Consider the following 20,608-nt stretch of genomic DNA (forward strand, 5'->3'; position numbering starts at 1 on the left):
TAGTCTGGACACACGTTGCCTTTTAGGATACGGAGCTGCCAGCAAGTGGGGATTACCGCCTGCCTCTGTTTGTTTAGAAAGGGAAAAAAAATAAAAAAGAAAAGAAAAAAAAAAAAGTTTAACAGTTACTGTTTCTTTTGTGAAGTCTGTACATTGCAAATTCAGCCGCGTTACCATACTAGAGGAAATGAAAAAATGCTTCGGTTTGAGAGGACGAGTCCTTTATTTCCCTTATTGGATACGTTTCATGTGTTTTCCCCGACACTCCAGCTTAAGGACATGCCTTTTGAAACACAAACACACGCACAGCTCGCACACGCACACACAGATAAGATATGAATTAGGTCCTGACACATGCGGGGTGGAGAGAAGAGCGGGAGAGAGAGAGAGAGAGAGAGAGAGAGAGAGGGAGAGAGAGAGAGAGAGAGGGAGAGATCCTCCTACCTGGAGCCATAGATTGCAAGATACGTAGTGTTACCTGGGGAAGTCAGAACAAGTAAAAACAGATTGAACTTCAGGGCTCTATGAGGCAGTTGATCAAGATCAGTGCTTGCTCATTCTCTCCCTCAGACTGTCTGTCTTGGGGTTTTATTTTAGTGTTTTGAGCAGCCCTTTCCGTTTTTTCTTCCTCTTTAGCTTTAATATCGGAGCCGGTTTCGGTCACCATGGCTCTGGGAAGAGCTGCCTATCTGCGCGGAGTTGACTTTTTACAGCTCGGCCGGCTTTGCTTCTGGGTAGCTTCAGCAATGTTCTTGACTGGGATTTAATCAACAAGATCAGTTCGGCTTTTTGTGCAATTTTTATGGCTCAGTCCATTTTCTAGATCATGCACAGAAACTTTCGGAAGTGGATTTTCTACGTGTTTCTATGCTTTGGAGTCATCTATGTCAAGTTAGGGTAAGTCCTTCTGCACGACAAATCTCCTTGGCTTTTGGGTCACGTTAGTGTGGAGTTGGGAGCAAAATACTGCAGAGGCGAAGGAAAAAAAAAAAAGGAAAATATTATCTCTCCGCCCCTGGGTGTCGAAGCGCCGGCAGCCCCCCGAAGCACGGCCGTGGGTCTCCCCCGGTCCCGGGCCATGCCCGGCGGCGGGGCGCTCCGCCCGCCCCGAGCCTGCAGGGAGCCGGTCGCGGGTGATGACGGATCCTTTTATTTTGTACTGCTTAAGCGAACTTAAATATTATCTCTGGCTTACAGTACCCTCAGAGGAAAAAAAAAAAAAAAAAAGAAAAAAAGAAAAAAAGAAAAAAAGAAAAAAAGAAAAGGCAGCCTGACAGAGTTAACTCAGGCGCTGCTGCTGGGACAATAGAGCAGAGCTGAGGTATTAGGCTTAAGGGGCGGGAGGAGGGGAATCCCTGCTCTGAACCTGCGTTCAGGGATTTGGTTTATGCAGGCCTAGACACAATTTGCGTTTCTATCCATCACACGGACGTGTTGAAATTAACTTGACAAGTGGTCCGGCTACCTCTGCTCTGGTCCTCCCGGGAAGCCAAGCGGGCTCAGGCGAAGGGACCGGCCCGGGGCCCTGGAGGGTGCGGCGGGGGCTCCCGGGGAGCCCGCTGTTTGCTCCTCGGTGTTTGATCATCGCAATCGAGAGCACGCGGTTATTTTGGTTGCCAAGTTTCGCCCTCCTTCCCTCAGCCTCTCCCCCCAGTGCCTGTATGCCCTTATTAATATTGCTTGTCGCAGTAGGCTGACTTGAGTTGAATTTCCACATTCCTGAGCCCCAGCCGAGTCCTTACCTGTCGAACTACAAACTCTTTAAAGATCCTGTCCTTGCATAGCTGCGGGATTTTTAATATTTATTTATTTATTTATTTATTTATTTATTTATTTATTTATTTAATTTTTAATGCTCAAGAATACGTAAGGTGAGTTGAAAACCAAAAACCCTCGCTTCCCACCTTGAAAACAATACGTGGAAGAGGACCGGGAAGCCAAAGGGCAGCTCCCAAAGGCAGGAGAACGGTCACAGTTCCCCAGAGCGACGGGCAGGCCGGAGCCCGGTCGGGGCAGAGGAGCGGGAGGGTGCCGGGGAGCGCCGGGACCCGCCGCCGCGGGCGCTGCTCCGCGCACGATGCGCGGTGGGAACAGCCCCATCCCCGCTGTCAGCAGCCCGGGCAGGGGTGGGAGGAGGGGGCGAAGAGAGGGAGGGAATCTGCGAGAGGAAGCGCGCCAGAGCCGAGGATTAAGGTTAAACAGCGGGGGGAAGGAATTAAACCGGGCTCCTCGGGGATGAGAAAGGGAGCGGCACGTTCTGTATACCACACCGGGAGCTCCCGCAGCTGCGGGCAGTAAGGGTAGAACTCATTTACAGGGTGCTGGCGAGACCGGCGGTCGACTTCCCAGAGGGTTCCCAGCGGGTTGCTCGGCGGGCGCTATCCGGATCGCGTCCCTTTGTGTTTGCTTATTTAGGTATTTTTGGCACGGCTCTCGCTCCTGCACTTCGGCGCTGCCCCGCAGGCCACCCCCAAAGGATGCGCGGATACGGAAGGGGCACGGAAGACGCTCTCCGCTCTGTCCCCTGCCCTGTCCCGATGGGGAGCCCGCGTCCGCCCCTGCCCCTGCTGAGCCACATGCCGGGGGTAGCTCCCAATCCTGCCTGCTGGAGACAGGTCCTTTGAGTGCTCTAACCCTTGCGCGGCCGAGAATCTGCGCCGCCCTTTGTCGTAGCCGGGGTCGGCAGCGATGGGCTCTGTCCCCTTCTAGGCTCGGATTGCCGGGAGTTCAGATGTGTAATGAATCTGTCGAGGCTGTGTATCCATAAATGAAGCGATGACAGGGTACCCAATCTACTTCAATAGTGTGAGGACTTTGTACAGCAGGCGAGCTCAAACAAAACACTTTGCAAAATAAGGGCAGTGGTACAGCTATTGCTTTCGCTGTGGTGGAAGTGAACAGAGGATTGGGCACGTGTCGCAGTCTAGAAGGTAGATCTCTCTTAGAAATTGATTCTGGCTGTTTTAGAAGGGGTTTCGGAGCAAAAATCACAAGAATGCTGTCGGACTGAGCCTGGAAGTGAAACTGAGCGGACACCAGGAACAGTAAAAGCCTTTGCGGAAACCCTATCAGATCCATCACCATGCCTGTAAGGCGATGAGGATACTTCACTTTCTCTGAACAATAGGAGAGAAATTTGTTCTGAGATCCAGGGCTACTTCTAGGCTAGGCATGTGGGATGCAGTTACTTCCTCTTTCATCAGCCACTGGAACTACCATTTTGTTGAAACCATATCCTTTGGGTGTAATGATGCCTTTTCTGGTGAGCTCTTTACTTTGAAAAGGGGGAGGTGAAGGTGGATAAAATGTCTTCCAGGGCATTCGGTTGATTTTCGGCTGGAAGGAGAGAGCCGTCGTGTCAGCTATGGCAAGGAGGGAAGGCTTGACGGGTTTTGGGTTTTTTTCCCTTGCTGCTGAGCACGTCTTCGTATCTTAATAAAACGTGCTGTAAGCTCCGCTTTTGGTGGCAAACGTGACACCGAGGGGAGAAAAAATAACCCAATACATAAGCTGTTGAACGGGCCGGGATGTTGCATGGGGTGACATGGCAGGGTCCCATAAAGAAGCCACTACCTCTTCCAGTTAGGAGAAGAAAGCAGAGTCCCACTCAGGTAGTCCTTCCTCTCAGGGATCTTCCGTTGTTCTCGTTTCTATTTCCGGTCCCCCAGTTTGCCGGAGAAACAAGGCTGAGGTGAAGCATCCCTTTATATTTCTGTCCGTGACGTTTCCAGGCACCGAAGCTTAAAAGCATTTGCAGCCCTGCTGACTTCATGTAACCCCCCCTCCACAGCAGGTCACATCAAATATTGACCTCAGGCAGGATTGAAACAGAAATATTTTCTGCCAAGATCATAGAGCATTCAGATACCGCTTAATTAATGAATATGTAAGAAATTAAAAATCACAGCAGTACCACAGATGCAAATCACAGCGGAAGCTCTGGGTATTAAGTGAAGTGTCTTTTGGAAAGATGAAGTCGCAGGCAATACCCGGATCAGAGATCTGGAAGCAAACCCCATCCTTTTCCTCTTTATTCTGAAGGAAAAGAAGGGTGGCAGCTGGGCAGCTCCAAAGAGAGCCGAGAAGACCCCCTTTTCCCGGGGGGAGAAGGTCACTATGACATTAGAGGGATGCTGGCGGCGGGAGCTGTCCCTGCCCAAGGGAGCAACGAAAGGTGTCTGCACCCCTTTGGGAGGCGGCAGGGACGCTTCTTGAGTGCCCATCCGAGCTGAGGGCTCAAGGGACTACGGACGTCGGGGACCTCGGCCCGTTCTGGGAAGGCCGGAGTACACCGCGCCCTCCCGGGACTCCCAGGGATGCTGCGGCGGGGAACGTGGGAGCCGCTCTCACTCGCCGCCCCCACGGCGAAGTTCGCCTTGACTTTGCGGCGTTTGCAGTAAAGGCCAACGAAATTGCGCTGCCCTTGACGTCCCCGGAGCTGTCCGGCCGGGGGTAGCCCGCCCGGGTCGGCCCTGTCCCCCCGGCCCTCGGCGGGCAGCTCAGCCTCGAAGGCGGGCAGCACGTGGAGCTCCGGGAGCCGGGCGAGGCCGCCACAGGAGACCCGTGCGATTTGCGCCCGGAGCGGCCCGGGGCTGCCTGGCGCCGTCCCGCCGCCGGGACTGTAAGCTTCCCGGCCCCTCCACGGGCCCCTGCCGCTGTGCTGCCGCCACCGCCTTCCCTGCCCTGCCGTCGGCCAGACACCGCTCATTCTGAGACCCGTTACCTTCTTTTCCCCGGCACTGGACCTGCAGCTCGGTTAGACACAAGAAAAGCACGGTTCTGCCCTGAAAGGACCCGGACTGTTGCCCGCCTGGCGCCCCTTTCCTGATTCCCACGGCTCTTCTGCCGGATTCTCCCCAGGCTTGGGGTAAAAAAGGAACCGCGGCTGGGAATAGATAGATAATGGAGCGGGGGCGGGGGGCAGAACCGGGGAGGGGGGCTTGGAAAGCAAATAGTTTATTAGTGCCTGCCCGACTATAGTGTCGGCAACTATTTCAGTGTAATTCTGCCCCATTTTGTACAAAATACAGCTGTTTGTGGAAAAAGGAGCGATAGATGCCCATATTGAAGTGCCTATATTAGACGTTACCGACAGTACCTCTCTTCCAGTGTGACATTTTATTGAAGGGAATGTTTTCGTCTTCAATCAACAAAATAAGTGTGGTTCTCTCTGCCCCGGCTGACATACGTATATAAACCATTTGGATAGAATTTACAAGGTTATTCTCATCATCATCATCATAATTGTCATCCTCGTCCTCCTAATCATCATTCATCGTCAGTAATTTTTCGACATAATAACCGGCCCGTGGTTTTAGAGTAAAAATTAACTCCTCGGAAAGAAACTGCATGATTTGGTTTCTTTATACGACTTTTCTTCCCCTACAGAACACATCTGTGGATAAAGTCAGTTTCTACCTGAAAACTGGAAATTGGCAAACCGTCTTCGTTTCAGGTGGAGTGGGTCAAACTTTGCCAGCACAAGTCCGAAGCTTTCCAGAGCCAACATTTACTCTGCATTTTTACAGCTCTCTCTCCCCCTCCTTTTTCCCCCGGGCAAATCTTTAAAAGCGGACGCACATTTAAAATACCTATCCGAAGCGGAACAAATGCTAGAAATAAAACATTCAAAGTGGCTACTCGTTCTCCTGGTTTCACGTGCAGCAGAGTTGCCCCAGCCACATGTCTAGCAGGGGAAAGGGCACTGCAGGAGATATACATCTCTAACTCTTTCGCTATATATAGACTTACATGCACACTTACAGAAGTGTAAATACGTCCATTTTAGAATCTTAAATAATTATAAATATGACGGTTCTGGGGTGTAAATAATCGTTGAAAGGCTTAAGCGTCCGTCGCTTGTTAATCGAGATCAGCGTTTCTCGGAGGGACATTGACTGCCTCAACGTCTGTGCTGAACTTGCAGATTAAAGTGGTTAAAGCAACCAAACCCCGAGAAGATTTTTATCGCATATTTAGCGGCATACAATGTTTTTGCACCAATTCTGCAATTCTCATTCTATCTGAGGGAATATTTCGTTGTGCTACTGAGACAGCTGCACCCATCTTCTGGGACTGGTTAAACGGAGGAGGTGTTACCAGGGGTGTTTGGTAGAGTTCTTAGCCAAGACATTTTCTTCAGTTATTAGGCAATTAACCTGAGACGAACATTTACAGACCGAGGACACTTCGGAGTCTGCTTCTTGCTCATTTCGGCTGCATTTCGGTCTAAGTGTCTTTGGTGACCGTTTCTTTTTCGGGGTTCGTTTTCAGCCCCCAGCCCCGGTATCCACAGCGCACGAATTTCACCATCGCTCTAAGCACTTCCGAAATGAAGGACAGACACCCAGCAACGCAGAGGAAGGGCGACTGTCTCCTGTACGCCTGGAGCGGGAAGGATCGAGCATCTCTTTGCCGCGGGGTGCGGCGGTGCCAAGGGGCAGGAGTCTCTCGGCTCAGGGAAAAGGCGGGGGAAAGGCAACCAACCTGCCGGAAAACGTCTCTTCGGACTTGCATCTTCTCGGAAAATCTTTCCTTCGGAGAGAAGAAGAGGCAAGAGCGGAGACGAAAGCTCTTCCTGCTGGGATGGCAAGAGGTGTGGGGAGCCGGCAGCCGCCGGCAGTCGACTCCCGCTCGCTCCGTGCAGCGGCTGTTCCACACTTGGCTTTTCCAACTTCCCTGCTCTCACGCGAAACCCAATCTCGCCAGGAAGCTACGAGTGTGCATGTCTTTATTTCTCACTCAGTAAGGCTATGACTACATATACGTCCCCTTTTTCTTGACTTTGCTCCTGAAATCGAAGCCTAATTTTTCACATCGGGGGGTCGACAACAGGCAAGCCCCCGCAGAGGCTGGAGGGAAGGCGGAACCCTTCGGTGGAACAGGGACAGCCGGCCACAATAAAGCGATTAACCCAGAGTAGAGCTGGGAGCTGCCAGCTCGTTCAGTCTCTCCCCAAGGCGAGCTAAGGGTGCCACGGCAGACGCAGGGAGCTCTCAGCCCACGGAGCACTGGAGGGGAGTTAAAAATGCCCCATGGAGCGCGAAAGGAGCTCTTGCAGGGCGACGCTAGCAGGAGAGGGCTCAGCTAGGGAGCACGAATTCATTGCAGCCAGGGCTAGATCAGTGTCTTTCCATTGTCATCCTCCCACTAAAAAAAAAAAAAAAAAAAAAAAAAAAAAAAAAAAAAAAAAAGGAGAGGGAGAGAAAAAAAGTAGGCGGATTGCAGTGACTGACTGCCCAATGGCAGCCCCGGGTCTCAGGAGAGTTACAGAGAGAGAGGGGGAGAGAGAGAGAGAGAGAGAGAGGCACTTTCTGCCATCCAAATCCCTTAAACCATCCTCATTCCAACACGAGAACCCACTGTAACAACTTCCAACCACTGAGACATGACAGGCAGGAGCCCAGAGGCAGCAGCAGCAGCGAGAGCAGCAGCAGCAGCACACACTCTGCACAGGGAGCAGCATTAGCACCAGGGGAATACTACACACAACAATACAAACAAACAAACAAACAAACAGACAAAGCCCCCCCAAGCCCAAGGGACTGGATTCCAACTCAGATTCAAGCCACAACTGACACCAAAAAGGGTGGGGAATTACGACCAGGGGGGGCCCGAAAGGAATAACCAAGGAAGCGAACTCAAGAGTGTAAACGGCATTCAGCCATGATCCTTTTTTCATCTCGCAGTGTGTTACTCTCAGTGTATTACCCTCAGATTTTCCTCATCCTTACCAGTGGGAGTTACCTGTAAGTGATCCAGATTTTTTTTTTTTTCGAAATACTGTTTGCAATGCCCCCGCTAGCAGCTACCTAGGGGCAACGCGCAGAGCGAGCAGAGGGAGCCGGGAGAAGCCAGCACGGGCGGCAGCTCCGTGCGGTGCGTGGTGGTGAGGATGGTGGTGGTGGTGGCGGCGGAGGAGGAGGAGGAGATGCTGTGCTGGTGGCGGTGCTGGCGCTGCTGGTCGGACCCCGCCGGGGGAAGGGACGCACCGCCAGGTAACTCCCGGGGCTGCCCCGCCGGCGAGGCCGGGGCCCGGCGTGCCCGCAGCGGGGGCGGCGCACCTGGGAGGGCGGCGGGGCAACGGGACGCGGAGCGGCCGGCGTCTCCCCTGGGATTCCGACCCCGACTCCTCCTCCTGCCAAACCGGAGATGGGCATCGCTTCGCGCCCGTCGGGGGAAGACTGTTTGCTTGCTGAGATCCCGGGGAGCGCGGGGTTGCCGCAGCCGGCGGCGAGTGCCCAGCCCGGGCCGCCCGCGGAGAGCTCCCGCCGCCGAGGCGCTCGCCGGCCGGCTGCTTTCGCTCCGGAGGGATCTCCGGTCCCGCAGTTAGAGCTGGTTCCGGGATCTTTTCCTTGTGAGGAAGGGGGTGGAGGTAAGGGTGGGGGAAATGAGAGTCGGTGGGTGGGACTGCGAGGAATTTCGGTCTCTTTTTTAAGTATCTATATCTGTATCTATCGTTGCGGTGGATAAGAAGCGGCTGGGCTAGTCCTTGAGGGCTGCGGAGAGTGTCCGCCGTCGTTCTCCTGCGGGTCCCCCAGCAGGTCTCTGTGCCCGCCGGCCTCCGCGTTAGGGTGGTGGGGGTGGTGGGTCGGGGTCCCCGCGCCGGCCGGAGGGGAGCCGGGCCCATCCGGGACTGCAGCCGGAGTCCGGAGCGGCTATCGGGGAGCTCTTAAGGGCTCCTGCTCTCCTGCACTCAGGAGGACACCTGAGCGCGCCGCGGGGCTGCAGTGCGGGGAGGAGGACGCTGGGGCACCAAGTACCCGGCGGAGGGGCCGCTTTAAAATCGGGGAGCCTTCTCCCTCCCTTGAGCATCCCTCCAGCCCCGGGGCAAGAGTCTCCGTGCGGGAACGCGGGGATTGGGCCCGGGGGAGCTCTGGGGCTGTTCGAAGCGTGCCCAGGCTGCCGGGGCTGCGGCAGAGGGGTTCACCCCTGTCGGTGCTGGGGAACCCCGCCTCAGCATCCCCGGCCCCGCATTTATCTCGGCTGCCGGAGCCGGACGGCGGACGGATTTTCCTACTCTCCTACCCCCATGCCGATCTGGTTTTTGTGCCCCGACGGATGCGAATTTGAGATCCTATCCCTGAACTGTACATGGATTTATATATATTTGGGTTTTTTTCTCTCTATGCGCACATAGGAGGACATGCACATGAACAAGCACGTGTGCGTGTGTTCCCCTGTGTGTGTGTCCTTCTGTTTTCTGTGGGCTATGGAAAAAACATATCCCACTGCTATGGGAGAAAAGTAGGAATAAACACACCCATAAAAAAAAAAAAAAACGAACAAAAACTAAACGCCTATTTCTACATTCTTAATTCTTAGTGAAATGTACATGTCTTGGGCACCGATTTTTAAAAGCTCTTAGGTTTCTGGAAACACGTTTGATTAATCCAGCCAGAGCTGCCTGTTTCTGTTCACAGGAGGGATATGTCTGCTGTGTAGGTGACGAATAGCTTGTAAAAACGCTAGCCGTGCTATCTTTGGTTGGTTGGGGTTTTTTTGTGTTTTCTTTTTCTTTTGTGGTTTTTTTTTTTATGCAGGAGGAAGGAGTCGTAATAAATAAATAAATACACCCTTTTAATATAAGCGTAGCCATATTTTTCTCAAAACCGTAGGAAATTACTATCCTACAAAGTTTTCCTTCTATAAATAGTTCAAATCTTAAAACAAAAGTTTGCAACCGCACACCAGATGCTGGGATGCTGGCGGTTTCCCTTGCTGTGTGACATAATTATAAGGTCCGAAAGAAAAAGCTATAGAAGTATAATAATAATACTAAGGCGAATGCTGAGGGGAAATACAAGGGAAGCAATGCCTGCTTTATTTAAAGCCAACCGCTTGGGATCTTTTGAGCGCTGCCCCGCTACAATGAGAAGTTGTGGTGGATAAATAATGCTCTCTCGCCTTTCCCTGGGCCGTACCCAGTTCATCCCCTCCGCGGCAGGTCACTCGGAGCTGGACCCGCGGAGCCGGGGCCGATGTGACTATTGCAGCCCAGCAGAGCAGAAGCGAAAGGGATCAGGAGGTGAAACCTAACAAAGCGGAGCCCCAAAGCGACGCGCACCTCCCTCCATCCATCCATCACTCCGGAGGGACGGAGCCGGCTGCTTTCCCGGGGAGAAAGCAGCGCACAGGGGGCCGCCGGGGACAGGGTGCCCGGGATCCAACCCCCGCCCCCACTTCTCCTCTGGCCCCCGGCCCCAGCCCCCAGTTACACTTGCTCCATCTCCGCTGTGTCCCCCCTCATCCCTCCCAGAGAGCGAGAGCTGCGGCGGGAGAGCCGGCTGGGATGAGGTGCTTCGCCTCTCTCCGTAGGAAGTGAAAAGAAGGAGTTATTTCAGTGCTTAATGAAGAGTAGCCTGTTGAACTTGTGGTGTTTGTCTGGTGGGTAAATATACTTCTCTGGGTTACTAATGGTAGCTTTTGAACATTAAAGCATAGTAGAGCCTGTTGGAGCATTATCTGCTGGCGTCTGTTTCTGCTACCCTCGCTCTCTGGAGGAGAGGATGCTTCCCAAGCTGCTATTTAGTGAGCTCTCAGGGACCATCAATGGTTATGTTAATTTTCCCCGAGATCTCTATCATCTTTCGGCTATGGGAATGACTCCTTGGCTTGTGCATTGCTGCTCCTTCAGGGACAGAAGGGGTGACTTTCAGCGGGCAAGCAAATGGAGTGCAGGGTGTCCATACTCAGTATCTCTTGGTGTGGGGAATGCAGGCCGAGGGAGATGGGATGCTGCCCTGTTATTCTGTGAGAAAACCTGTCAAGCAAAAATCCCATCGTGATGAAATGGGGTTTTCAGAATGGAAAAGGCAATGATGAAATGAAATGAAATGATGAAATGAAATGGGCACCACACTTCAGTGTTTTTTTGTGCAATAGCTGGGAAGAAAGTTAAATGATAGTCAACTACATCCAAAATTAATTAAAAACCCAGCTCCTTTATGAAATTGATTCCTATATTGTAAGTGTGCTATCTGACAAAGTCATCTTCTTCAGTGTGCTTGCCTAGTAACCTTTGGCCTGCTGAGGCACTGTGAACATTTTTACAACCAGAAAAAATTAATGTCTGAGTCTGAAAAAGAAAACTAACTGTGGCTTCAATAGCTGATGCATTTTAATGCTGGACATATTTTAGTAATCCAATTAAATATTTAAAGTATAAAGCTGCCATTAAATAATATCACTGTAATTAGTATAAATGTCTTAACACCAGGAATTATGCAGAACACTGGCACTGTTTTTTTGCAGTGCATATGGAAGTGTGCATGTGTCTGTACACATACACGTATTTAGCTGCTTCTAAAGAAGATGGTGCTTGTTGGTTTTCCATTGGTGCACTCCTTCCACTGTTCATCTTATTTAGGGCTGGATGCATTCACCAACAACATGAGAGTCAGTTCTGAAGAAGCTTATTTTGGGGATTATCTGATGGCACATAGATACAGTTAATTCAGTTATTTGCTATAAAGTGTTTTGGAATAACTCTTAAAAGAATATGTGTGTATGTAATAACAGCAGCACAAATCTTCAAAGCAGATACATTTTCTAGCACCATAACACAACAAATAGTTTATATTGGTGAGTAGATATCACTGCACGGTTAGGAAGTGTAGAGGAAGAAAAATCCTCTGCCTGTTTTGCATTTGTTCTCCTGGCGCTTCTACATCCTTACAATTCTGTATCCTTAACAGCAGGGCTCCTCAACACTTGTGGGAAGCAGATTAGAAGGAATGCAGATTTTTCATACGCCTACAGGAAAGTGGTCATGCCTAATCCCTAAAGATTAGGACTGCTGGGGAGGGCTCCTGGAGTTTGACTCCTAATCCCTGTCAGTGCTGGAGGGAGCTGCACAGGCAGAGAACAGCCTGGCTGCTCTATGAGGCAGAGCCTTCAAGGGGACAGTGGGCACAGCTTCACCTGCAATGCCAACCAGTGTGACTGATGCTCTCACTTCAGCTGGTACAGTCAGAGTTACGCAGGCTCACCCACTCTTCTCATTCTGGTTTGATCAGGGCAGGATCAACCTCTGTGATTAAGCTGGCTGTTATGGGAATGTGATTGTCTCTGGCTCAGTCACTGTGCTGCAGTGTAAATCCATCGTTTCCCTGCTTTTGCACCTTGTTCATTTTATAACTGAGACTTTAGGGCAAGCTTTCTCTCTCAGCCTCTAGTTATGCAATGTACAATGCCCAAGGAGAGCTCTGTTGAGATCTTTAGATTCTTCTTTTAAGTGGTATTGTAATATGATTCTCTGTAAGAGGATTTGTTATAGGACTTCCTTCCACTTTACCATCCCTCGAATATGTGTTCATTTACAGAGAGAACAGGTGAGTTTTCAAAGAGTATCAAATATTTTCAGGCTCATCTAAAGCTAATGCTTTTGCTCAGCAGAAAAGAGAAAGATAAAGAGTATTTTTATGCTGGACTGCCATAAGCTTGGCTACCTGCCCAAAACAGGATATTTCCATGTGTTGAAGCAGCTACACAAAGATGGGGGAATGATTGTGAAATTATTTCTTGGTAGCTCTAGAAGGTGAAGTCCAGCATTTCACTGTGAGACCCAGAATAAAATTTTCTGTCTAAAACCAGAGACCTCTGGTAAATCTGTGACTGACCACTCCTCTCCCTGCCAAGGAAGGTCTAGATTAGGCACTCGGGTCCTGAATATCCTTGAATCAAATGCATTTGGATGAAGGCAACTCTCTCAATCCTTTACAAAGATCAGGTTCCACCACACCTTGAAATTGCAAAAAAATAATTGCTTTAGAAATTATAAGGAAAGGTGGCAGCATCCAGAATGTGCAGGATGACAGCGTGGAATTACTACATATGTTGTATTACTAACATAAAATAAAAAGTGTGTATAAAGCAATGTGAAATATTCAGATGAATAGGTAAGGGTGAATACAGATGTGTTTGCATATTAAACACCCAACAAGGTTAATCTCTCAGCAGAGACTTTCAAAGAAGGTGTTAAAGAGCTAAACAAAATGACCTGCAATTATACAGTTAGACTGACAAACACCTTTTTTGCAATGGGAAAAACCATGTATACCTGGCAATGTGGCATGTTGAATGGTGTCATAGGCTTTGTCAGTGTGCAGGATTGTGTAATTTGGGCTAAAAGGCAGTCAGAGAACCTCCTGACCCCGAAATACAGTTTAACCCTCTAGACCTCCCAAATTATGCCAAGCAACAAAAGGACCTAGGACGAGCTGTAGATCAAAGGAGTTCTACAGATGTGCTGACATCATGAGTTACAGAACTGGTTAATGTTGCAAGCCCAATTTCTTCAGCCCACAACTTTTGCATGTTGTTTTACCCTCAGTGGACTCTCACCAGTGCCTTTCATGGCTGCTGGCAAAGCACGTCTACTTGTTAATTACCTGACAGATGAATTTTTTGCAATACAGCTTCACCTGTCTGTTTGGTTCTTCTCATGATTTTTGCTCTTTCTCCCTTGATGCTCCACTGCCCTTCTGGAGAAGGTTGGAGAGCATCTCTCCAACCTACCCCAGGTATGTAGCTTGCATAGTGTTACAGTAAAATTCTACAGGGAAGGGTTCGGTGAGAACCAGACAAGCCTCTCTCCATCAGAACCATGACTGAAAAGCAAAATTTCCATGACTTTTTTTGTCCTGGAACTGTGCCATGCACATGTGAATACCCTGTCAATGAGCTGAAGAAACTTGTCACCAAAAGCTTCAGGTTTACAAACCCAGAATTATGTAGGAGGATAAGAAAGTCCAGGAGTGTATGCACAGGAGTACTCTGGAAGAAAAGCCAAGGAAGGCATGTTTCTGGAGAATGTCTTTCAGTCTTTTAAGGGTTGTTAGAGCCTTCTCCTGTTTTGCTGTCCCTTCAGTCTTCCCTCAAACATAGGATATACTTTCTCTCCATTGTGGAGAGCTGTGTAGGACTTGCTGTTAACTTCTTGCCATGACAATTCCTATGTATTTGCATTTAGGAACATTGCAAATTCTGCACTAGAAAAAATGGAAATGAATTCTAGATACAGTGACTTAAATATTTGCCCAGTAGGTTTTTCTGTCCATAGGCATTTCTATGACTTCTCCCTTCCACTACTGCCGTTACTGAAAAAAATGTTTTCAGGACAAATCTTTAGATAACACGCTGATTTGTTTTTTCTATGCTTTCCTCTTGGGCTTTCTTTCTAAAAGTCAGTTTTCTGGATGGAGCTGAAAGTTCTCTGCCTTGTTCAGTTCCAATAGAGTATGGGCAGTTTTTCTGAAGTTAAGGCCAAATAGTTGGTCTCATAAAAACATCTTTCTTCCACTAGGATCTGCTAGTAAGATGATTATCACCTACTAAAAATTTTTCAGCAAATCATACCTTCTGTAGAAAATCTCAAGACAGAGTAAATCAGAGAGTTAGTGTATCTTTCTTTTCTGGAAACAATTTTAATAGTGCATACAGTTTGTACCCGTATCGCTGTTACAGTTTTGAACGTTTATTTTTGTTTCAGCCTATGCTTGTGGATCATATTTCCCTTAAAAAAGGATAAACTTCGCATTTATGCAACAATCCCACTTAATCATCATGGTGACAGTCTTTGTTCCAGCTCTTTGTCCAAGGTCAGATTTCACCCTGAGTTCCTAATGAGGAAAAAAAAGACATCCAATGGTATAGCAAGTGTGCAAATGAGGGCAGAAGTGAGGGTCAGGTGTTTGATAGGTGGCAGAAGCATTTGCCCCGTGTAGTGACACCAAGTCGACTGGTCCCTGCGTGTCTCAAATGTTTTATCTGAAATAGAACTGCACTGTTACTAGGCAGTGGCACCACTTTCAAAGCCGATGGAACTCTGTGGACTTTACTGGCAGATTTGTGATGCAAAAAGTAATGCTGGTGAGTTGTGTCTCCACTAGCACGTATTTGGAATGCACAACAAAGGCATTCAAAATAATTTCCTTCTCGATGGCCATCACTGTGTTGCATTTGGGAAGCTCTTATATTTTGCCTTTTAAGCGCTAAGGGCCTAAGGCTTCTCTCCTCTGAGGCCATATCCACAGCTTTGCAAGCTAATAAAGCAGGAGTAACTCTGCTGCAGTCAACCAAGTGGCTTCAGTGCAACCAAGAAGAGTACCAAACAGAAAGACAGCACCAGCCTTGTTCTTACGGTATCTATTTGAATGCAGCCTTGACACAGGCTGCTATTTTATACAATTTACAGGTAATCTGGCTATAGTTCGCAAGAACATACACCAAAGACAGTATTAATAGGAGACCATGCCAGACAAACCCCAAAATCAGTTCCATGGGCCACTGAAAGAATCATGGCCTTTGGAATCAGCAAGACCAGACATAAATCCAAAACTTTATTTAATTTTTTGGTGGGGGAAACACATCAAAAGCCTTGTAGCATTTTCTGTTGCATGTGAGGCATTGCAGAGCAGCCCAAAGCTGGAAGTAAGCGTAAGCCAGGAAGATATAAACCACTGTCTGCATGCAAGCAGGGCCTGGGAAATGTTGAGTTGTATCTAATTTAAAATTTTCAAGTGCTGCAATACTGGGACTGGATATCGTATGCACCTTCCTTGTCCGGTTAAAGTGAGACATAATTATCAAATGCTACTATTATTTAATAATAATTTCTTTCATTCAGTGATTGTAAGTGAATTAATTCTACCAGTATTGAAGTGAATTGGTCAAGGATCTTTCCCTCACTGCTGGGGTGGAATGCAGCAGTTGCTGTGCAGCACTCAGCAGAGCTGTACGGACATGCAGGACCATCACCGGTCCTGACATTCCTGGCAGCAAGGCAGGAAAGCATCTGAAAAAGCCCAAGCACATCTCTAATTGAACTGAACCCTGGCCAGGGCCAGTCCCTCTAAAGACTGTACTTTCCCATGGTGGGTTTCACTCTGTGGTGAAGATAGCAATGGTCTGAGACCGGGCCAATGTCTGAGATGCTGAATAGCAGTATCGTGACTTCTGCCTGCCTCAGTTTCCCACAGCTTTAATAGGGCAATAACAGCACTGGCAAGGCTTGAAGGTAGGGGAGGGGCAGGAGAGCAAGAGCTACCACAGCACTTTGGAAAGAGAAAACGCAGCGTAAGTGCCTCGTCATTACTTTCAGTGACTCTCTTTCTGACCACAAGCACAAAGACAGTGTGATTGCATCTCATCTGAAACACGGCGTCACCGCCGCTCTCTTTACCACCGTGACCAGCATGGCCCTGGGGAGAGGTCAGGGGAAAGGGCTTCTCACCAAAGTCATGAGCATCATTTCTGACAGTGGCTTCTCCTTCCGTGGGAGCCAGACAGGCACTGTGGGCAGCATGGAGCAAGTCTTTGCCTCAGAGAGCTGCCGGCCTAGGGGTACAAGGTGGTGGCTGGCATGCTGGGCACCAGGCAAGACATGGTTAAGGGAGTGTTGAGGGGAATGGCCACATCTCTCATGACTCCTTTGGCTGCTTGCCAGGGAGCCATGTGACTCCTTGGTCAAAAGAGTCCTCTCAACCATGAGACACTTTTTTCCCCCTCTGGTTGTACCTTTTATTTTCTGAAGTTAAAAGAAAACAAAACATAGCCACAAAACTTTCCACATTAAAGTTATATTGAAGTCCGATGACTCAGGGCGAGAAATTCAAGGAGGAAGGGAAACATTCCTGAATCAGATCTGTTGTGCTGAGCCTTAAAGAAGAGGATGATTTTTCTGGATGGAGAACAGCTCTGCTGCAGCACAGTGAGCAAGAAGCAAAGGATGGAACTTAAATCCCTTCCCTGCTGCTGTGGACTACTGCTAAATCTCTCAGGGTAGCTTTAAACTCAGTGGACTTTGACGCTATCAAGAGGGCTGAAGGTGGAAGCACAAATAAATACGGCCTCATCTGATTCACAGTAAATTCCTTTTTCTTCACTCCCATGGCCTAAAGGGTATATCAGCTAGCTTTAGAGTTTTTGGTTACCTTTTTTTTTCATTGGCACTGCCCACAATAATTACATTGGCACATCCCTAGTAGACTCCCTGGAGTCTTTTGTTCCTCTGCCTGCTCTGTCACTGGGGAGCTCTACCCAGGGAAGGTGCTTCTAAGGGGAGGGATGGGGTCAGGTTATTGTTGTTAGTGTCACTCTGGTTATGTTGTAAAAGATGTATCAAAGAGGAAGTTCTTGCACTATGACCTAAAGGTCATCAGACTGTGGATTAGGCTAATCTCTAAAATTTTCTTCCCCAGACAGATCCTTTTGACCGAGAGTAACTTACCTCTAGGCACAGAGCTTTGTCATGTGTTTTACGATCTCCATTGTTCCAGAGAAGCTCCACAGCTGAGGCAGAGGTTTGTTCTGTCTTCTCTTGCTGGGCCATGATCCATTCATTGTGTTGAGGTTAGGCTTCACACCTTGAACTAGGGATGACAGAGGGCAAGGGAGATGAGAAGGACTTGCATGCAGAGGTGACGTGCCTCACCTGGACATGTGCTCTCTAGTCAGTATGCTGCATTCATGGTCAGAACAATTTGGAAGTCATAAAGTCTGCATCACACTGTGGCTTTGTCCTCTCTTTGGAGAAAAAGGGCAAAACACTTTGAAAATTGCCAGCCCAGAAGTTTTCCAGGCTTGTCTGTCTCTTTAGGACACTTGTAGGCTGCACTGAGTGGCTGGAAAAGCTGTGGATAGAGAGTGGCAAGTTCAGGGATGTCCATTAAACAGTAACACGGAATGCAAGCTGTGCCAAGGATGTGGAAGTGCAGGACAGGATTCAGAAACAACAGCTTGCTCCTTCCTTTGTAACCCCCAAATGCAGACATGCTTCTGAGCAGAGCCAAGGTGTAAACCCTTGATGTAAACACTCACTTTTAAGGAATGCACTTAAAACAAGCATGTGTGCCTGGCCCTGTATGCTCCTCTCCTCTCCCCACCCCAGTTATGCAGTGTGCCAAAGCCAGTTCCTCAGCAACAAGACTTGGCAGGTGGCACCTGATGAGATAATTGTGCCCCTGGGACATTAGGAGTCATGAGGTGCATCCAGGTGCTCCTGATCTGTCCATGGGTGTGATTTTCTGCCATAACCACACCCTCAAGTGTTGTCTTAGTGGAGTTAGTAAATTTGTTCAGTTTGGGTCAAGTACTTCTATTAGGGTGCTCTTCACACCTAACATGTGTTGGCATGGGAGAAATGTGTGGATGTCCAGGGCCAGGAGATGCACTAGGCTGAGGGGTGTTCCTCCAACTAACAAGGAAGAAATCCTACTTTTCACCACTTTAATCTCTGCTTATTTCCAAATCTAGACCTTTCCTTCAAGAAGACCCACAAATGTGAGCATTGATTCAGGTGCAAATAATGGAATGGCTCCCTTGGATAAGATTCTCCATTTTGTGTGTAATAGATGAGGAATCTTTTAAGGGTTTGCCACTTTGCTTCCTGGGATTTCCATTTTGCAAGAAAGTCTTTTAAATCTTAAACATATGAGGGCCACACAGCAGGAGAGATCAGTTGTAGTTTGAAAATGCCTTGCTGTCGCAAACTGGCATGCCTTCCTATCTTACTCTTGATGTGGAAGCTAGAGGTTGAATCAGTCACACCTTCTTATTAAAGACTTGGTGTAGCAAAGTCCAACAGAAAATGAAGTGCTCTGTCATGGAGGTGAATAGGCAAGGGGGGGCTTCAGTGAATTGCAGTTTGTTCTCTGTGTCTTTCCTTGGGCAGAGCTGTCATTGCTTGCCATGTTTGCTGCAGTGCTGTAGGAGGCAAGAAATGAGAGAGCTGAGAAGTGTCTCGAAGTGCTGCCGAGTCTTGCTGCAACTTTGGGGAAGTCTTTCCTGACAGTGCACAGGAAAGTTCTTCCAGCATTGCCTGTTTGATCTGCAAGCAGGGGAGGATGGCTCTGTGCCTTCACGCAGGGAAGCATGTGCAAGGCTTGTGCTATTTGCCCTTCTCACAGCCAGCTAGGTACTGCTTAAAGTTGAAGTTTAAACTTTGGTTCCACCCAAACATCGCCTGAATAGCTTCAGAATTTAGCTCACAGTATTTTGTTAGGAGAGTGCTGCTTTTTGGAAAGAGAAACTGGTGTATTTTACCTCTCCAAAACTGAAAACCTCTTTCAGCACTAAACAAAGTCCTGCTTTTCTTTGATATGCCCAGATAGGATTTTTTGAGGTGTATCAGATCTTTTTTACATGATAGTTGCCATTGTATACCTAATTAGAAATCAGCTTTAGCTTTCTGACAATAGCTGGCATAGTTTATGTACACGCTAAGACATCTTGTGAGATAATTAAAGCGTTGACTGAAAACATAGCACAGCAAAAGGAATGTTTCTCAAAGCAGAGCCACTTTACAGGTTGGTTGTGTGCATTTTGTTAAATGCAGCCCGGGTATAACTGCTCTGACTTGGATCAATTCTCCAGAAATTGGTGCCTTAGTTTTTGGAGGGAAAAAAAAAAAAAAAAAAAAAAAAAAAGAATCCTGAAATTCTTTCACTTTCTGTCTCCTTTTTAAATTAAACAGATGTACATGAAAATACTGCTTGTGAAAGGTGCCTGAATCACAGCCCTGGAAAATGAATTCCTCTTCTTACCCACAAAACCAGCACAGCACAAGCAGAGGGTGTGTGAGCTTCCCCACTCCACCCCATCCTCATGTCTCATCCATGACCTAGAGGGGCAACCTCTAGCTAGGCATAAGCGGGTGGCTCAGTCTCTGTACTTATTTAATCCTTGGCCAACCTGCCAAGGCTGCTGAAGAGGGTGCCAATTGTGGTGGTGGTTTCTGTGATGTGGATAGTCATCCACTGGGAACTGGATTAAGACCATCAACTCATTTCAAATACTCTAGGCCACAAAGCTTCTGCCAACCAGTAACCATTTTTTTGGTCACTACCAACTTGGGTCATGTTTGGATCAGCGATGAAAGGCTCCATATCCCAATACCAAGCCCCTGAGCCAAAGTTTCCCGAAATAATTTTTTTAAAAAAGGAGAACATTATTTTTTGTCCTAGATTCGACTTTGATATGCTGATTTTTAATGTGCGTATTGGCACTTAAAAATACATAATTTTCGTTACTTGATTGTAGAGGGCTCAGATGATGGGGAGGATTTTGGAAGACGGCAGGTGGCAGACCCATGTGGTGTAATTCAAAATAAACTCTCAGAGAGATATCTCAGAAATAGTGGCTACACACTCTGGCACCCCAACTTACATTATATTTTGAACTAAAATTGATTTTACATCTTGAAATTTATCTCACAATCCCTCAGGAGAAAAACTGCCATTAAAACTGAAGATCAGATTCTCCATTGTTCTTGTTCTTGTTCTTTCAGAGATACCTAGTTGTGGGTCAGATCTGGTAGCATTTCTAGCAGCTGTTTATATTGTCAGTGGCCCCTGTTGAACCCACCACAAATCTCTGTACATGTCCGGTAGCACCCTGAGTTGTTGGGAGGTGATTTATTTCTCAGAGATAGAGACTAAATATTTTTTTCTCAAATCGCATGGCCCAGCAGGGGCCATGAAATAGAAATAGAGTGGAGTTCCAGCTTAACCCCCAAACTATAAATTCTTCTCTTCAGCACACCTGAGAGTGGAGTTAGGGCCAGATGAAATAGTTTTGTTGGCAATAAATGGTATTGCTTCCTAGGGCT

General features: G+C 48.2%; 1 protein-coding gene across 3 annotated transcripts in view; it reads left to right on the top strand.

The window, feature by feature from the left end:
• The first annotated feature begins 486 nt into the window (after positions 1 to 486).
• The window catches only part of WNT7B (Wnt family member 7B), a 94,678-nt gene continuing 74,556 nt past the window's right edge, over positions 487 to 20,608 (top strand). Inside the window, exon 1 of one of the 3 annotated variants that reach the window (XM_058853076.1) lies at positions 487 to 897. In XM_058853076.1, the coding sequence (XP_058709059.1) occupies positions 827 to 897 (71 nt within the window). In that variant the 5' untranslated portion in view covers positions 487 to 826. Of the gene's footprint in view, positions 898 to 7,210; positions 8,375 to 20,608 lie in introns of those variants that run through there. The other 2 variants (XM_058853077.1, XM_058853075.1) reach the window with 2 other exon arrangements.

Source organism: Poecile atricapillus, chromosome 18 (assembly GCF_030490865.1).
Source record: "Poecile atricapillus isolate bPoeAtr1 chromosome 18, bPoeAtr1.hap1, whole genome shotgun sequence".
NCBI classification, from domain to species: domain Eukaryota; kingdom Metazoa; phylum Chordata; class Aves; order Passeriformes; family Paridae; genus Poecile; species Poecile atricapillus.